The sequence below is a fragment of the Notamacropus eugenii genome, chromosome 2 (genome assembly GCF_028372415.1).
Source record: "Notamacropus eugenii isolate mMacEug1 chromosome 2, mMacEug1.pri_v2, whole genome shotgun sequence".
In the NCBI taxonomy this organism is placed as follows: Eukaryota; Metazoa; Chordata; class Mammalia; order Diprotodontia; family Macropodidae; genus Notamacropus; species Notamacropus eugenii.
Window position 1 is genome coordinate 48,438,718 of NC_092873.1, and position 18,038 is coordinate 48,456,755.

Genomic DNA, 18,038 nt, shown 5'->3' on the forward strand with positions numbered 1-18,038 from the left:
TACTGGCTGTGTGATTCTGGACAAGTCACTTTCTCTCTGTTTGCCTCAGTTTCTTCATCTATAAAATGGAATTAATAATGGCACATACTTCCCCCCTAGGTGTTGTAAGGCTCAAATGAGATGATAATTCTAGTAAAGCACTTGATATGGTGCTTGGCACATAGTAAGTACTATGTAATGCTAGTTGTTATCATTCCTTATTTTTTAATTATTTCACCGTTGTTTGCCTCAGTTTCCCCCTCTGTAAATGGGAATGGTAATAGTACCGACCTCCTAAGGTTGTTGTGACGACCAGACCAAAAGAAATGATAATTAATTGTAAAGCACTTTGTACAGTACCTGGCATGTAGTCAATGCTATATAAATGTTCGTTGTATTAATATTCATTCAACACCCATTTATTAAGAGCCTACAATACAGTATTGTGCTAAGCATTGAGGGTGTGCAGACAAAAGTGAAACAATGCCTGCTCTCAAGTACCTTACATTCCACTGGGGGTAAATGACATGAACACAGAGAAGTAAATATAAATTAGAGACAGTGGAATCTGATGGGGAGGGAGGAGGTGGTGACACCAGCATTTCCGAGCTAATTCTTGAAGAAATCTAGGAATTCATCAAGGCAGAACTGAGAAGGGAGTGCTTTCCAGGCATGGGGGAATTGTCTGTGCAAAAGCTTGGAGACTGGAAATTGAATGTTATGGGCAAGGAGCAGTTAACAGACCCTAGAGTAGTCTAGGTATAGGCTACCTCCAGCCCAAACCATGTCATCCTCTCTCTCCCTTGCCCATCCTTTTGTATATTCTTCTAAGGAATGTAAAGCTGTCTGAACCTAATGTCAACATGACCTATACCAGAAATGGTTCCAGTGGGAGGCAGATAGTGGCTAATTTTCTGTGCGTGGTAGACAGAGAACTGGCCTCAAAGCCAAAGAGATCTGGTTTCAAATACTACCTCTGGCACATCTTGGCTCTGTGACCATGGGGCAAATTACCCAATCCCTGAGTGCCCTGGGCAGCTGTCTTTGACATTGCCAAGTAGTTGGGGGCTACATTGGTGGGAGTTTCCTCACAATGAGTTAGTTCCCTAGGACAATGAAATCTTGTCCCACAAGACCCGTTGCCCCACCATCATTCAATTTGGGAGAGAAGGATATGGCCACTTCAAATTAGCAAAAGATCGGATTAACTCCAAATAAATTCTTGTCTCTTGCTTTTAGGTAACTGAGTTACCAGTGCTGTCTAGATACTGTTAGAAAACCTGCTTTAATAAATAGATAAGAACTGTTTAAAGGAGAGCATTTAATGGTATTTCTAAAGTGCTTGCAAATAGTGTTGGGTTTCCCGCCACATAAAACTGCAGCAATCTCTCTCACTGGACCTTTGGTTAATAGATTAATTTCCTGAGCCAAAATTACATAAGCCTAGCTTTTTTCTTCAATGTGACCAATTCCAAATTAATGAGATTTGACTATACTGTGCTGCACTAGGGTTTTCTCTTTCACAAATATCTGGACCTTAATCTAAAATGTCCCAGAGAGTTTTCTGTTTTGGGAAGGTTCATCAGAAATCACTTCATAGAATCACAGTATCTTCAGTTGGAAGATCTTGTGGACTGTCTTACCCTAACTGAGCTAGAATCAGTCACCAAGAATATATTAAGCATTTACTGATGCCAGACACTGTGCTAAGTACTAGACTCCAAGAGCATCCTTAGTGGCCATCGCTCATTGCAAAATGGCGACCATGTCTGACGTTCTCTTTAGTAGGCCTTGAAAAGGGGAAATACATAACAGTAGGTGCCTGAAACAGGACTTAAATCCAGATCTTCCTGATTCTGAGGGTCTCTATTCCTGTACACCTTGGTACCCAGAGTAAGAGAACCTAAGCTGGGATTTTCGATCCATTTGGAGAAATGGCCAGAGCCAGAATGGAAAGGGAGCTAACAATGTGGAATGTTCTTTGCCAAGGGCAATGGGAGGAGCACAGTCAGTTGAGACTTCAAGAGCTCAAAGGCAAGAGACAGCAGATGGCCCCAAGTAGCAGAAGCTGTCTGGAGGAGGTGGTACTTGCTCTGGGCCTTCAAGGGTGAGCAAGATTTGGTTGGAGGAGAGAGAGAGTATTGGGGATGGCGGCTCAGGAGCACTCCAAGAAAATGTCTCCCTGGAATGCCCTCTCTCCACCAAAGCTGCCTCTACACTCAGACCAGGCTGGAATCCCATCAGCCTGCCCACTCAAGGAGCACAGAAACTCCTGACCTGGAGGAATTGGTGGATAGTTACAGATGTGGTTGACCCCAGTGCTCAAATGCCAGAGACTAATCATGTGGAACATTCTTTGAGCTAATGACCTGAGAAATAGCCAACTCAGGTGATCTCTCATCTCTTCTAATTGTATCTGTAATAGCCTGGGAGAGCACAAGCAGACCACCAGGGTCACCTGCAGCCTCTGTTTTTCTGGAGGGTCAGATCCATCAGTGTCGAGCCTCTAATGGAGAGACCCTTCAGGGCAGCAGCCATGGGACCTGGCTCCTGGTCCAGTCTAGACTTCAGAGGCCAACTTCTAGGCCAACTCATATTACAGATGAAGAAGCAGATCCAGGCAGGGGGAAGTGACTTGCTTAGGGCACATTAGAATCCCCAGCACACTACTCTCTGTGTCATGATGTGGTCCAAATTCCATGTCCTCAGCTCTTTCTACCCATGCTCTTCTAACCTTGGGCTGATAGTTGGGCATTGGCATTATTTAGTGCCCTTTGGGCCCCACCTGATTATTTGAGCACGTGGGCCAGAGTTCATTTTTGTACAGATGATGTCCATGCCTGATACCCTGCTGGAGATGACCCTGGGTTCTTGAAGGCTTTAGAAATCCTCACCAAGCTGGGTCAGCTTCTAAGAAGAGTCAACCTCATGACAAGATGTCCAGACTCCACTGCCATTGCCCTAGGACCAGCCTGGATAAATTTGGAGGAGCTCATGACCGGGAGGCCATTGGTCAAATGACCAGATTTTTTGGCCTCATTTGATTATGGCTTGGGGGGAAGGGGAAAATCATTGCTAGAACATCAGAAATTCATGGAATTCCAAGTAAAATAGAAATTCTGAGAAGAGAGGAACAGATGGAGATAGGAGTCCTTAGCCTGGATTCAGTGCGCTTGGTTTTATTTAAATATGTTGATAACTATATTTCAAGATAATTGACTTTCCTTGTAATTCTGTTATTTTACACACACACACACACACACACACACACACACACACCAGACTAGTGTCAAAATATTGTAATTTCTTAACTTAAGGAACCTGTGTGAGATAATTCCCTTAGTTTTTTGGGGAAATTAAATATATAATAAAATTATTAAATATATAAAATATATAATTTTAAATTAAATATATACTAAAAGTCTGAGTTGTTTTTCACAAATAACCCCAGACTATTAAAGAAATGACACATTAACACATCTTTCTGCCAAAGCCCAGGGGGAGCCCACCTGCCACAGAAGGGAAGATGAAGGGAAAATGGTGGCCCCATGGTCCCTGTTGGGCAAGGGGCTGCCTACATTCCACTGTTGTGTCAGCCTGGGGGGGTGGGCTTTTCTTTCTCTGGATGCCCTCCCCTCCTCCAGTAGGGAGGTCCTCCCTGCCAGCAGCCTCTGTTTTCAGTCAGTCGGCCGTCGTTCATGAAATGCCTACTGTGTGCCAGGCCTTGACAAATTAGGAGACTAAAGCATGGATGAGAAATGGTGTATCCAAAGTTAGGCATAAAAAACAGGGGCTAAGCCAGAACTCAGGAACTACCCCACCACCCCCGTGTTGGCTCCTTTCTTTTTTATAAAATTGATTCTTGTTCTTTTTAAAAAATCACTCACTTTTTGATGACTCTCTCTTTCAGCCCCCCCCCAATTCAATAGAGCTGTCTCTTCTAAGAAGTGAGGCGAGCACAATGAATTAGCATCCGCCTCGTTCCGCACCCAGGGTCCACCACCTGTGGCCAAGAGCAGGGGATACTTTTTCACTGGGGTTCTCTGAAGTGCCCTTTGGTTCCTGTTGGAAGTCTTTCAGAGCTGTTCTACTTTTAACAATAATAGTATTTATTTACACAGAACTTTAAGCACTTTTCATGTGTTAACTCATTTTATCTTCACACAACCCTGTGAAGGAGGTGCTATTATTATCCTCATTTTACTGACAAGGAAACTGAGGCAGACGGTGGTTAAATGACTTGACCAGGGTCACACAGCCCGTAAGTGTCTGAGGCAGGATTTGAACTCGGGTCTTCCTGCCCCCAAGTCTAGCACTCTAGCCACTGCACCCTCAGTCACCTCCACATTTTCACAATCATCTCGTAAATTGTTCAGCTTACTTCATCCTGCATCTGTTCATGCAAAACTTCCCAAGTTTCTCTGAAGTTTTCATATTCATCATTTTTATGGTGCAATCGTATTCCATTATATCAGTTTCTTAACCTGAGGTCAGTGAATTTGTTTGTTAATTCATTTTGCTTGCCTTATTTATTAGAAGAGAGAGCTCTGTTATGTGTGGAAGGAAGGGAGTGATCTTTTAAAAAGAGCATTAACCCACTTATAAAAAAGAAAGTCAGACTCCAGGAGCCAAAATGGGGGTTGGGGTGGTTTCTGAGTTCTGGCTCAGCCCCTGTTTTTTATGCTTGACTTTGGCTACATTAGTAATTTTCTCAATAGAATAGGTTTCCTTTGCAATGGGTCCTTAGATTTCACCCGACTGCCAAAGAGAATGGGGATCCATGACCCCAAACCATTAAGAACTCTTGTATCAGGCAGCTTGGTGGTGTGGTAGATAAAGCATTTCACCTGGACCCTGGAAGATAGACACTTAGTAGTTATATGTGACCCTGGACAAGTCATTTTCCTCTGTCTACCTCAGTTTCCTCATCTGTAAACTGAGCACATACTTGGCCACAGTCAAAATATTTTGGTCTGAAGGGGCTGTAGCTTCTGTCTGTAAACAAAGTCATCCCATAGGGAACAGTGGGCTAATTCCAGAATCTCATTTTTCCTTGGATGACCATGGTTGGTCCCTGTCAATCAAGCATTTGCATTTTGACAAACATTCTGCCAATTGAATAAAACCTTAAGTGTCCTAATGGGGAATAAATGGGTCTGCCTTGGTTAACGCAAACACCGTGTATCTAAAATAAGACAGGATCATGAGTTGGAAAGTCAGGATTCTGTTGACACTTCTGTTCCCAAGGCTGATATTGGAGGGAGATAGAGAGATGGGGGAGAGAGGGAGAAAGAGAGAGACAGAGAGGAGGGGGAGACAGAAGGAGACAAAGAGAAGAATTAAATAAATTGCCTGAGAGGTCTGTTTTATGGCAGGGGGCAGGGAATAGAGAGGACGGGGGGAAACTCTGGGTGGCTTCTTGGAGGTGACATTCCCAAAACCCAGGTCTAAGACCAAGTCAGAACACCCCATTGAATGGGAAGTAGGTGGGAAGCTGATGTCCCTCTCAGGGGGGCCTTTGGACAGCCTATTTTTAGGGCTGGGGATATGCTGTGACAAAAATAAGCCCCAAAGTGTGTGCTTGGTGTCTGCTCTCCATCCCCTGCTCCCCTTGACTGTCCTTGGTAGGGAGTATGTAGAAAGCACCTGACTTGGAGAGAAGAACGAGAAAACTCCTCAAGAGCCATATTAAGGAGAAAAGGCCCCAAAATAGCCAAGAAGTCAGAAGACTTTTCATCTTTTTCACCTCCCTGAAACCTCATGTGGTAACAGGGAGAGTGCTTAGCTCAGAGGCAGAAAGCCCTGAGTTGGAATCCTGCTTTCTGCACTTACTAGCTGTGTGAGCTTGGCCTCAGTTTCCTCAACTGTTAAATCACCTTTAAGGTCCCTTCTGACTTTCTGAGCTACGATCCTGCAAAAAGGTGATTCCTAACCCTGGGCATGTCCCTTCACCTCCTCAGGTCTCAATTTCCTCAGTTGTTAAGCAAGGAGATGGACAGATCTGGGCCAGATCTGGGATCCCTTCTCTTGGCCTCAGTTTCCCCATTCCACAAAGCGCATCCTGGCAGGCTTGGTAATTGCCCTTGACTGCTCTTACTGCTTTTTTCTTTATTATTCTTTATCCCAAAGACCGGCTTGCTGCCGCTGGGGGGTCAGGATCCTGCCTCGGACCTTCTCCAGCCATGGGAATCAGGGTAAATCGCCAGACCTCTTTAGCCCTGATTTCTTTCTTCCTCTGTAAAATGAGGAGATAAGGGCTCTTCCAGTGATCCTATGCTATGATGGTGTTTTTAAAAAATCAATTAAAATTTTAAAACAACAAAAGATCTCTTTGGACTCTGACATCCTTTAACTCTTGAGCCACCCCCTCCTGAAGCCCACCCTGATCTCCCACAGCTGCCTTTCCCCCTCCCACCGACATTGTATTTATTTTGTGTGAGAGACCTTTAGGGTTAGGGCAAAGTGGGTAGAGAGCTGGCCAAGGTCTGGGTTCTAATACTGCTTCAGACACATTCTAATTTAGGACCTGGGTGATCCACTTGTGAGGAATAAAGGGGACAGGCAATTTTCTAGCACTAAAAGTTACAGAAAAGGTGCTGATCCACACCCTGTGCCCATGAAATCACTGGTCTGGTCTCCAAAAGTATGTATATATGTTGTATTCCCTGAGAGAATGTAAGTTCCATGAGGACAAGAAATGGCTGAGCTTTTACCTTGTTTCTCAGTGCCTTTCCTAGCTCTGTGCCAGGTGCCCAGGGGTGTTTAATTAGTGCTGATTGAGTTAAGAAATGGCAGCAGGGTGTCTTTGGAGGTCACCTTCCTGGCAGCCTTCAGGGGGATCCTGCAGGGCTGGGGGGAGGGGGTCTCTCTCAAATCCAGCTACACCTCTGCCATCTTTGCCTGCCCCTTTAAGCCTGGAGTCAGTCCTCAGTGGGGTTTCTATTTCTGGTCCCAGTAATTCTCCCGAAGGCCAGAGCGCATCTCTGCTTGACTTGTCTTGTCAGACAGGCCCTCTCTGGGCTCTGAGGAACAGTCTTATCGATCCTGTTTCCCAGGAGAGCAGTCACACTGTTCCTGGCCTCATCCTCCAAGCCCTCACCAGCGGTGTGCCCCCTCTCTACTCAGCTCCATGCTCAGAGGACGAGTTCCTTAGCCAGCCTGTCAATTCCGTTGCTCAGCTGAACTTGAGGAGAGAGAACCTGCTTATGTAAGGGCTGCCTAAAAATACTCACTAGCAACCGCTTCACTGACTCCGGAGTTAACTCCTGGAGTCCTGACCTCCATTGTCAGGAGGAGTCAGACCAGGAAGGCAGCGGCTGCCATGCAGAAGGCCCATCTCACCCACCCTGAAGGAGCTTACATTCTCCTGGGGGCAATGAGTGTGTGCACAAATAAGTAATAGCAGCTGAGTGCTGGACCTGGAGTATGGAAACCCAAATTCAAATCCAGCCTCAGAGCCTTATAGGTGTGACCCTGGGCAAGTCACTTAACCCTGAATCCCCATAAAACAAAACAATGTTGCTCTGAGGGGGGTTCCCAAGGCTTCCCTGGACTCCCTATTCTTGGCTCCTCCTTGGCCGATCCTGGGCTTAGCTTAGGGACATAGGATAAGGAACAGGCTGAGTGCTGGATGCCTTTATTTCCAGCACAAAACAACAGCCTTTGGGAAGCAGTGACTCTGTCCTCCTCCCAGCTTATCTTGGGCCAAAGGACACAGTTTTAGCTTCTTGATGAAACATCAAAGTTGTGTGTTCTTTACCGCACTTGAAGGAAGCACAGTGCATTTTGGGACTTTTGTTTTAGCTCAATAAATTGATTGATTTGGAGGGATTTTCACAGAATCTCAGAGAGTGAAGAGATGTTGAGAGCTCTCTATTCCAAAAGATATCCACAAAAAGCTGAGGCCCATAGGAGGAGAAGGAAGTGACTTGCCCAGGGTCATACAGCCAGAAGGTGATTTGAAGCCGGGTTCTCTGCCCTCTTCCTCCTCTACCCAGAGCTGCTATTATTGTTGGCCAACAGGGGGCCAGTTGTGAGCCTCCCAGGCCTGGCATTCCCATTTCTAAAGCCTCCTTAGCCTGCCTTGCCCCCCAATCTCAGCAGTCCCACTAAGCTGCCCCTTTGGATGACCTGCCTATGGGAAAATGTGGAAATTAATCCCCCAAATTGGGCTTTCAGGATTATCCATAGCCGGGCGGCCCCTCTTGCCTGACTGGCTGAGGCCCAGCTTGGTCACCATGGCTACTGAAGCTGGGTTGCCCTGGGAACCTGAGCAGGCTCACTCAAGTTTCACAAAATGGTCCACGGCCAAGGGCGGGGGGGCTGCTGAGGAGCAGGTGGGAGATGGAAGAGCCAGCCATGGGTTTGGGGAGAGGGCAGCGGAGATTCCCTAGGCTGCCTGGCCCCTCCTTAAGACCCTGGTTTCCTCTACTTACGAGATCTCCCAGGCCCTGCCTCATTTTATATTCTGCGAATATTGCCTGGAGTCAGGCAGGGAGAATTGATTAAGCACCTCCAGTATGCAGACCCTCATGGTACATACATCCTGTGGGGGATATGAGTAGTGGAAGGGGGGTTGCCTTATAGTGCAGCAGACAGAGCCCTGGGCTTAGATTCTGGAAGAACTGAGTTCAGATTCAGCCCAAGTTGTGACCTAAGCAAGTCATTCAGCGGCTCTCAGCCTCCATTTCTCCATCCATAAAACGGGTGTGATAATAATAGCATCTCTGTCATAGGGTTGTTGGGAGGATCCATGAGACAATCACCATAAAGCATGTTGCAAACTTTAGAGCCCTGTGTCCATGCTATCTATCTATGGTTATTGAAGGACCCAGGGTGGGGAGTCTCCACACTGCCCTTTATCTCAGATGCCTCCTGTAAACAGGAGACAGCTGAGCATGTTTGTGGGTAGCAAGGAGGGAGACAGGGAAAGACTGTGCAATAGGGAGAGTGGGGATAAGGGAGGTGGCAGTCTTCTAGAGCCAAGTCAGGAGGGGACAGGATTTGAGGGGTCTGCTTTGGAAAGGAGTAAAGGCAGGGAAGATGCCAGAGGGATCTCAGAGGAAGATGAGCTCATGGTCCAAAGCCTCTTTCTATGAAGTACAAGGTGGCATCTTCAGTTGAGGGGATAAGAAAGGAAGGAGGCACAAGGAGAGAAGAGAAGGTTTACAATAGTGGTTGTGGAGAGCGGCCTAGAGGATCCATTAGGGATAAGGCGAATCACTGCTAGGAGAGGCCAGTTGAGATTAAATATATTTGTAATAGACTTCAGAGAACTTTCTCTAGCTCCAATCAACAGCATGGGAATAGGAATCAAGGATGCCAATGGCGGCAGTCATCCAGGGCTGGGTTTTGTGATGGGTAATAGCACCGGGGAGCAAGAGAATCCAGATTGCAGGATACCATAACATCCATTTGAACTAGTTCACCAAAAAGTCAAGGAGATAGGTAAGGGAGAAGAAGTAGCTAGGGATGATGGTCCAGGAGGGAAGGGAGGGGAATAAATGGAGGCCAAGGGGAGGGGGAAGGGAGCCTATGAGGATAGCAGATTATAATCAGAAAAAGAAATGTCAGTTCATCAATATGGAAGTCTAAATACTTTTAGCTGATGGCAAGATCAAGGAAGGGTATCACTTCTGGAGGAGTGGGTCATGGGAAATGGATAGAATAGGGAGACTAGGGAGCCAGCCTCTTGGGATATAGCGAAATCCCCCAGGATTAACTGTCATATACTCTCTCCCATACAGAGCTGCCATCCTCAGAGCAACTCAGTGTGGCTGACGCGACATGGCTGGCCTTGAACGTGGTGTCTGGTGGGGGGAGTTTCTCCAGCTCCCAGCCCATCGGGGTGACCAAGATCGCCAAGTCAGTGATTGCCCCGTTGGCCGACCAGAATATCTCTGTATTCATGCTTTCTACCTATCAGACGGACTTCATCTTGGTAAGGTGTACATTGGGGACATTCCAGGCATATCTACACTGGCCTAGGACTTGGCCATTGTAAATGACCCCACCACCTTTGAGTTCATTTTCCAACCTTTCTTTCCCTGGAGGCACTCCCTCCTTTTTCTCAGTTACCATGTAACTCGGACCTTTTCAGAGGCCTTAGAATATAATCTGTCACATAAAAATATTTTTCCAAGCTTCCCATCATGTTCTGCTTTTTTTTTCCCAAGCTAGAGCCTGGGCACCATTTTATTTGCATGGATGGCTATAGAATTTGGATAGAAATTATGCAAGATGTTTTGAAGACTTATTTAAATTGGTTTCATCACATACTTTCCCTTTGGGGGCCCCCATCCCTGTCCCCACAGTCTGGCACTTGAGAATTCTCCAGCTTCTTTCCTCTACTGTCCTTTCTGGCAACAGAGAGCTTTAGGAATAAGTCCAGGGAGAGAGGATCAGAAAAGCCTTCCCCTCTTCTGAAATCATAAAATTACAAACTGTCTGAGCTGGGAAGAACTTTAGTGCACGTCCCCCTTCCCCAGTCTATCCCTTGTCTCTTACACAGGTGAGCATGTTGAGTCCTAGGGCAGAGAAGGGCATTGACATGTCCTGCTACACAGTTCCCTGACTATCCCCAAATTCCACACTCTCTGTCCTCCCCCAGGTACGCGAGCGGGACCTGCCTTTTGTCACACACACCTTGGCAGCCGAGTTCACCATACTTCGGGTCGTCAATGGGGAGACGGTAGCAGCTGACAACCTGGGCATCACCAATGGCTTTGTGAAACCCAAGATGGGTAAGAGGAGGCAGCATCACTGAGGTTCTGGGCAGAAGAGAGGGGTGTCTTGACAAAAACAAGTCTGTCCCTTCCCTTGCCTATGGATGTAGCCCCTTCCAAAAAACCCCTTCTTATGGGCTTCCTAGAAAGTCCTGACATCCCCTGGAAAGCTGACCCTAGGTCTCTCCCACCAGCAAACCCTGTCCATGTTTCTTCTCAGGAGCAAAGTCTTTAGTCCCACGCTTGCTCGTCAGTCTTTCATTTTCTGTTTTCTCTTCCAGTTCAGAGGCCAGTCATTCACCCTCTCTCCAGTCCCAGTAACATGTTCTGTGTCACCAGCCTGGACCCTGACACGCTCCCCACTGTGGCCACACTCCTGATGGATGTCATGTTTTACTCCAATGGGTAGGTCCTCGCCTGAGAGGGAGCCTTAGCCAGGGAGGTTCTGGGTGCTGGAAAGGAAACAGGAAAGGGAAAGATCCAGCTCCTGGTCTGATGAGGGAGACCCAGTCCCTGCCCTCAAGGATCCCCTGGTCTGATAGGGAAGATGGCACACAGCTTTCTCTGAATTATCTTCAGTCTTAAAAGACAAGCTGTGGCATAAATGGGGTGGCTCGGTGGTACCAGAGTGCACAGAGCTCTGGACCTGGAGTCAGGAAGACACCTCAGACATTTAATAGTTACGTGACCCTGGGCAAGTCATTTCACCCTGTGTGCCTCAGTTTCCTCATCTGTGAAATGAGCTGGAGAAGAAAATGGCAAACTGCTCTAGTATCTTTGCCAAGAAAACCCCAAATGGAATCATGAAAAGTTGGAAGCGTCTAAACAACAAAAATATTTATTGAGTTTAAGTAGCCTAAATGATCCCAACCAGCAGATAAATCCCAGCACACAGCAGGTGTTTGATACATATTTGTCAATTTGGTAAAACATTGATTTGCTGGATTCTCGCTGTGAATGTTCTTTGGCTTTTCTGCTCATGTCACATTGACATTCTTAACCTGGTTTTGCCTGGGGCATATTAATGCTATAAAATCCCTAAGGGCGGGTGAGCATGCCCTTCACTGACACAGATCACAGCCGCTCCTGAATCTTCTTAATTCTTTAGAACCCCCTGGGAATGAGCCTCTCCCCCTAAGCTGGAGTGATCTGCAGATGCCAGGTGGATGGCCCATTGAAGGCTTTCCAGGGTAGGACCTGCCTTTGAGATTCTACAGTCATGTCTTGGGTGTCATTGGACACCAACATGGAGACAGACATGGAGAGTGATGAGGAAATAAATAAATGAATTAAAATAACTCAGACTGAAAAGGGAGGTAGTTCAGCCCCTAACCTAATCAGAGAGTCTCCTGCAAATACCCCAAGACCTGGAAGCCCAGGAATCTTGCCCAAGTGCAAGTGCAAGCTCAGGCCATGGCAGTGAATGAGACACTGGGGAGTGGTAATGAGTATACTTTGGGTGTTGTTGGTTTAATCCAAACTGGTTTCACCAAGGTAGGAGTGAGGAAGTGCCCTTGACCGGTGTAGATCAGCCCCTGACTTACTGCCTACAATCTCAAATAGGTAGCCAACCCAGAGTCTATGAGTGGCGCCCAAGTGGGCTCGAACCAGATTAAAATGTGATTGGGAAATATTTAACAAAATAAAAATAGAATGAAAGATAATGTTCATGCATGGTTGTCTTAAGTCAATATGCAGCCCTCAGGCATCCTTATAGATTGTTTAGTGGCCCCCACTTTAGAGAGTGTCCCGGGGCCTAGGAAGATTAATGATTTATATGGGGTCACAGACCCCTTTCTGTGTCAATCAAGACTTGAACCCAGGCAGGTTTTCTTGATTCAGAAACTGGCTCTCTATTTACTAGGCTACACTGTTTTCTCATAATGGAGATGATAATTAGGGTCATTATGATAATATAAAAAACTCTCAAAATACAAATATCTAACAGAAAAAAATAAAAATAAAAACCAGGTGGGACCAGGATTGTGATCATCCCCATAATCCTCTCTTACTGGAGGTGACCCAAGGATGGCTTCCCAGAGCCTGTAGAGAAGGGTGTAATTAAAGAAAATTGTGATAAGTTAATTATTAAATATGTGCATAATATGTGTTATATATATATGTTTACTATATGTGTATATTACATATTTTTTTAAATTCCCTGCGCAGTAATCCACAAAACATTAAATGTGAGAAAATAAAAACCAGCTGTTATTTCTTGGGAGGCAGATGTGCAGAGGGAATTGAAAAATGATCTCAGAGCTAGAAAGACCCAGAAACTCTGGGTTCAGGTCTTACCTTAGGCTCTGTTACCATGCTGAGCAAGTCCTCTCGTACCCAGTACTCTGAATCACTTTCCAGGACTGTGAGGTGGAGAAAAGGTGCCAACCTATACCAAGAGAAGGAGTTTCCTCATCTGGGGAGTCCCTACACCAATAAAATCACTGGTCTAGGCCCTAACCCTATCTCTGTACTAACAGCAAGTTACCAACTTTTCTGTTTCTGTCAGAATTCCATCAAAAAGTAGAAAAGCAGGAGATAATAAAAATAATAAAATATGTAGTTATATTTATATATTATGTTATATATACTATAATAAAATAACAAATAATAACAAAAAGTTGAAAAGCAGGAGATAATAAAAATAACTCTCGTAACTCATTTTGTACTTCTTATAACGCGTGACCCTCACAGATGTGGTAGATGGATATTGTCACCATTTTGCAGATAAGCCAACTGAGTCCTGGAGATGGGAGATGGGAGGAGACTCCCAGGCTCAGACTGCTATTTTGCTGCAGAATCAGGGCTAGGACCAGGGTTTCCTGATGCCTCACTGAATCGTGTTTCCTCCCCCTCACTTTTACCCCCCATTTTGGAGGTGGTATGGGCATCTAGGGGTCAGTGGTCTGGCCACTTCTGATCAGCCTCTCTTCCCCCGGTGTCCCCAGAGTGAAGGAGTCCGTGGTAGGCAGCGAGGACTGTGGCCACATCCGCTTTTTCTCCTTCTCCTTGATCGAAGGCTATATCTCCTTAGTGATGGATGTGCAGACCCAGCAGAGGTGAGGCCTGGGGTTTGGGGTGAGGAACCACAAGGGCTGGGACTCCCCGCTACCATGTCCTTATCAGACCTTGCGTCCTGGGGCTGGAAGAGACCAGAGGAGAACAGACCTGAATATCAGGGATTTGTCGAGTCCCAAGGGGCCCAGGTGGGCTGGAATTTCACATCACCTTTGCTCAGAGCAGCCTCACATCCTACAACATGGAAGGGTGATTGGTGCAGAGCAAACATCCCAGGTGTCTCAGGCCCCTCCTGGGCAGCACCTGCATTGTCAGCTTAGTGCTCAGGGCCCCATATTCTGAGCCGTCATCTGCTCCAGACCTCCCCATTTCACAGAATCCGAGAGGTTGCATGATCTCTCAGATCCCTCTGACCAACTCTGTCCCTGCATCTCTAGGGCTGAGGCAAACCTCAGGGGAATTTGATGGCCAGCAGGCTTTTTTCTTAACTTTGTCCAAAAGTCCCCTGGCATCTTCCCCTTTCCCATCTGTGCATTTGAATGTTGTGAGAGTGAAAGAAGACAAGAAGAAAAGGCAGATTTGAAGTCATGAGGCCTTTGAGGGATGCTGAGCTAGATGCCAGCTGTATACAATCATTGCCCACTCTCTTCTGGGCCAAAGCAGGTGGTCTGGGGGTCACAGAGAAGGAGACCTGGGAGAGGACAGACATCCCAGACACATAGGCACTCACCTTGGCTAACAGAGGCCTTTGGTACCTGTTCCTTTCCAAGGTTCCCAAATAATCTGTTGTTCACAAGCGCATCTGGAGAACTCTGGAAGATGGTACGGATTGGAGGACAACCCCTCGGCTTTGGTAAGTAGCTGCAAGCACATGTGGCACTTCCTGAGGGCCGGGCACTGTTTAATTTAACCTTGCCAGGCCTCAGTGTTCTCATCTGTAAATTGGGTATCGTAAGCAAAGGTATTATCAGAACTGAACCTTGAGGAGAGATTGGGAAGATTCTGAAAGGGAGAGATAAAGAAGAAATGCCTTCCTGGGGCTTCTGACAAAATATTCATTTTCTTAGACCTCAGTGTTGTCATCTGTGGAGAAAGATGAGGAAGAGGATGATGAGAACGCTAATGGCATGTATACAGTGCTTTAAAGTTTGCAAAGCACTTTACAAACGTGATCTTATGAATCCCATTTTACAGATGATTATTTGAGGCAGAAGAAGTGACCTGCCAAGGGTCACACAGCTAGTAAGCATCTGAGGTCAGATTTGAACTGGTCTTCCTGACACCATCTCTGGCTCTCTCCACCACACCACAAGTCACTAGCAATCCCCTGAAGTCCCTTCCAGCTCTAGCCCAATGGTCCTGAGATACTTCCTGAAACTCCCTGGGCCTCAGGAGGGCTTGGTCTCTCCCATCCCTGGAGCTTTGACCCTCAGGAGCAGTATGTGCACAATATGGTGACCGAGTCACCAAAGAGTAGCAGGTAAAATGGCGCTCTGGTGCCCAAGTGCCAAGAGCAGCGAGTTTCTCCTGTAGGGAAGGACAGCTGAGCCAGTGGATGAGATGGGAGCGTGGTAGAGTTTGGTAGAAGGAGAGAAGAAAAATCCCTCAGGATTCCCAGAGCCTGGCTTGTGGTCACATACTTGCCCATGGAGGAATGAACGCTACGGCACAGAGCCGAGGCACAAGGGACTCTCCTGGCTTCCCGTCCTAGATCTAGAAGTGACCTGAGAGGCCATCCAGGGCAAGCCCCTCATTTTACAGAAGACTAAACTGAGACACTGGAACCTTCTGTGACTCACTCATAGTCCCTCCATGCCAGAAGTCAGAGAGCCAGGATTGGACCCTGAGTCCTTGGAGCCCGTTCTCCAGTGCAGAAAGGGTATCTGCAGTGGAATGTTTCTGAAAGGCAGCAACAGGGCTGTCTGATGGCGCAGGAGGGACCAAGGGAGGAAAGTGGGGCAATCAGCCCAGGCAGGGGAATGGGGCCCGGGTCACATGGGCCTTTGTGTTCCTAGATGAATGTGGGATCGTGGCTCAGATCTCAGAACCCTTGGCAGCTGCCGACATCCCTGCCTACTACATCAGTACTTTTAAGTTCGACCATGCCTTGGTAAGTCTCTGACCTGGTGGGGGCAGGGGATGCTGTGGGGGACCCCACGGTTCTTACTGTTTCCCCTGCACCACACAGGTACCCGAGGAAAACATCAAGGGTGTCATCAATGCCTTGAAAGTCAGTCAAGCCGAGAAGCATTAGATGCTCCCCTTCTGTCCCTTCTCCCCATCCTCCCTGTGCTTCCCTCCCCACCTCCACCCTCTGCCCTCATCCCCCAACACTCATCTTGCAGTATTTCTAAAACCAGAAAATGGTCCGTAGAGACCCCCACGGACAGAGCCAGCAAGGAAGGGCTCTGGAGGAACCCTTGTCAACCCAGGGCTGTGAGCATTGAGTGCCAGTGTTGGGCCTGAAGTGGAGTGAGAGAGAGAGAGAGAGAGAGAGAGAGAGAGAGAGAGAGAGAGAGAGAGAGAAAATGTGTGTGTGTGTGTGTGTGTGTGTGTGTGTGTGTGTGTGTGTGTGTGTGTGTGTATACACGAGGACACCCACAGCCCTGCTTGCTTCTCTGGAATTCAAAGCCACCACGGATGGGCGCACACCCTGACACTCCCACAGATGAAGCAAGAAAGGGGAGATGTGCCCACGCCTAGCTCTTGCCCCATCTTCGTCCCAGTGGAGACAGAAAGGCTAGAAGAAGTTGCCATGTCCCGAGAGGCCACCAATTGGCAATGGACGGTAGTCGGATAATGGGAGGGGACATTCTTTTCTAAGCCTGGCGTGAGACTGTCTGGAAGCCCTCAGAATGCTCTCACCCAGCCCATAATGCCAGCCAGGGGCAGGAGGAGGGGGGGGTGTCTTCTTTCAGACTTCCTCAGTTTTCAAGGGAGTCGGTGGGAGGTGGCCAAGGCCGAGCCCCACGGCCTCATATGTTCTGATTTCCTCTGTGTATCACACACATACACCCCATTGGCACACCCCATCCCATCACTCCCAGATCTTCAGTGGTTCAGTTGCTCTGCAGAGGCTGAGGGAGAATGTTTCCTCCACCTCTCCCAGTCTTCAGAAGGAGCTGGCACCTTGGGCTAAAGTGGGGGGACCAGGCTTCCCAGGGTCAGAAGGGAGTATGGCTTTGTCCTTACTGGTGACTTTGTCTTGATTCTCCCTCCTGAGCCCCAGAAGGTGCAAGAGTGTGGTACGGTAAAGAAGGAACCTCCGCTAGGGTGATTGTAATTTTCCTCCCACGATCTCTTTGCCTCTTCTGCTGCCGCTGGGTCACCTAGGCTGGGAGTCTTCACTGAGGCCCTCCAGAAAAATCGCTTCCTCCCCTTCCTCTGCCCTCCCCCAGAGTTGTAAAAACACACAGCCAAAGGTACTTAGAATGACTGGCCCAGTGGCATCGGTCCTTCTGAAGCCATCCATTGCCTCCCACCACACGGGCCACATCTTGAGGATGGCCCACACACCCCCTCAACCTCAGCCATCCTCTGTTTGACCACAGGGGCTCCACATGCTGTGCAGAAGAGGAGCTTGCTGGCCCCATTCTCAGGTCCCCCAGCCTGCTCCCAGACTTTCCACTAATTGACCCTGTGGTCTGACTTTCCTCTTCCCCACCACCCCCTCCCATGCTTTCCCCAGAGACATGTAGCCTGCACAATAGGAAAGACCCTTCCACCCCCTACACTCCTCCCACCCACTCCCCCCATCTTCCAGTAAAAGTAGCTGTCATGCTTCCTAAGGGGAGACCCCCTTGAGCGGTTTCAACCTGTAAGACCATAATATACCCAGAGAAAATTAGCACCTAACAGTGCCTAGCAGCATTCAGGCTCTGCCCCTTCCCCCCCCCAAAAGAAACCCCAAGTTTGACCATCCTTGGGAGAGGGGTTCTCATACCCTCTGAGGCCTTAGGTTTCATTGGCCCAAGGCATGCGTCCCCATCGATGACCAACAGCCAGCAGCTATATCTGCATAAGACTCATTTCTCCTGCCCCTTTGAAATGTCTGGCGGCCTCTCTGAGGCCCATCCTATCCCTGCTCCCCTCCCCTCTTCTTTCAGAGCTGTATCCACAGCTCTTTAGAGGATGCTCGTGCCCCCTGTACTCCATCAGCCTCCCCCTCGGTACCTGGGCCTCTCTCCCTCACCCCAGACCATGTGGCATTCATCAAGCAATTACTTGAACTCAGAGGCCACTTTAATGAGCCTTAATGGAAAGAGAAAATAAGAGCCTTGTTTTAATTTCTTATTCAAAGTGGTTTTTGCACTCAGG

At 47.7% G+C, this 18,038-nt stretch overlaps 1 protein-coding gene across 1 annotated transcript in view; it reads left to right on the forward strand.

The window, feature by feature from the left end:
• Window positions 1–17,004, forward strand: part of CASTOR2 (cytosolic arginine sensor for mTORC1 subunit 2) — a 102,705-nt gene extending 85,701 nt beyond the window's left edge. The window contains exons 3-9 of the mRNA XM_072640135.1: window positions 9,726–9,919; window positions 10,589–10,721; window positions 10,985–11,108; window positions 13,652–13,762; window positions 14,492–14,574; window positions 15,737–15,831; window positions 15,910–17,004. Of these exons, the coding sequence (XP_072496236.1) occupies window positions 9,726–9,919; window positions 10,589–10,721; window positions 10,985–11,108; window positions 13,652–13,762; window positions 14,492–14,574; window positions 15,737–15,831; window positions 15,910–15,975 (806 nt within the window). The 3' untranslated portion in view covers window positions 15,976–17,004. The remainder of the gene's footprint in view (window positions 1–9,725; window positions 9,920–10,588; window positions 10,722–10,984; window positions 11,109–13,651; window positions 13,763–14,491; window positions 14,575–15,736; window positions 15,832–15,909) is intronic.
• The last annotated feature ends 1,034 nt before the right edge of the window (window positions 17,005–18,038 follow it).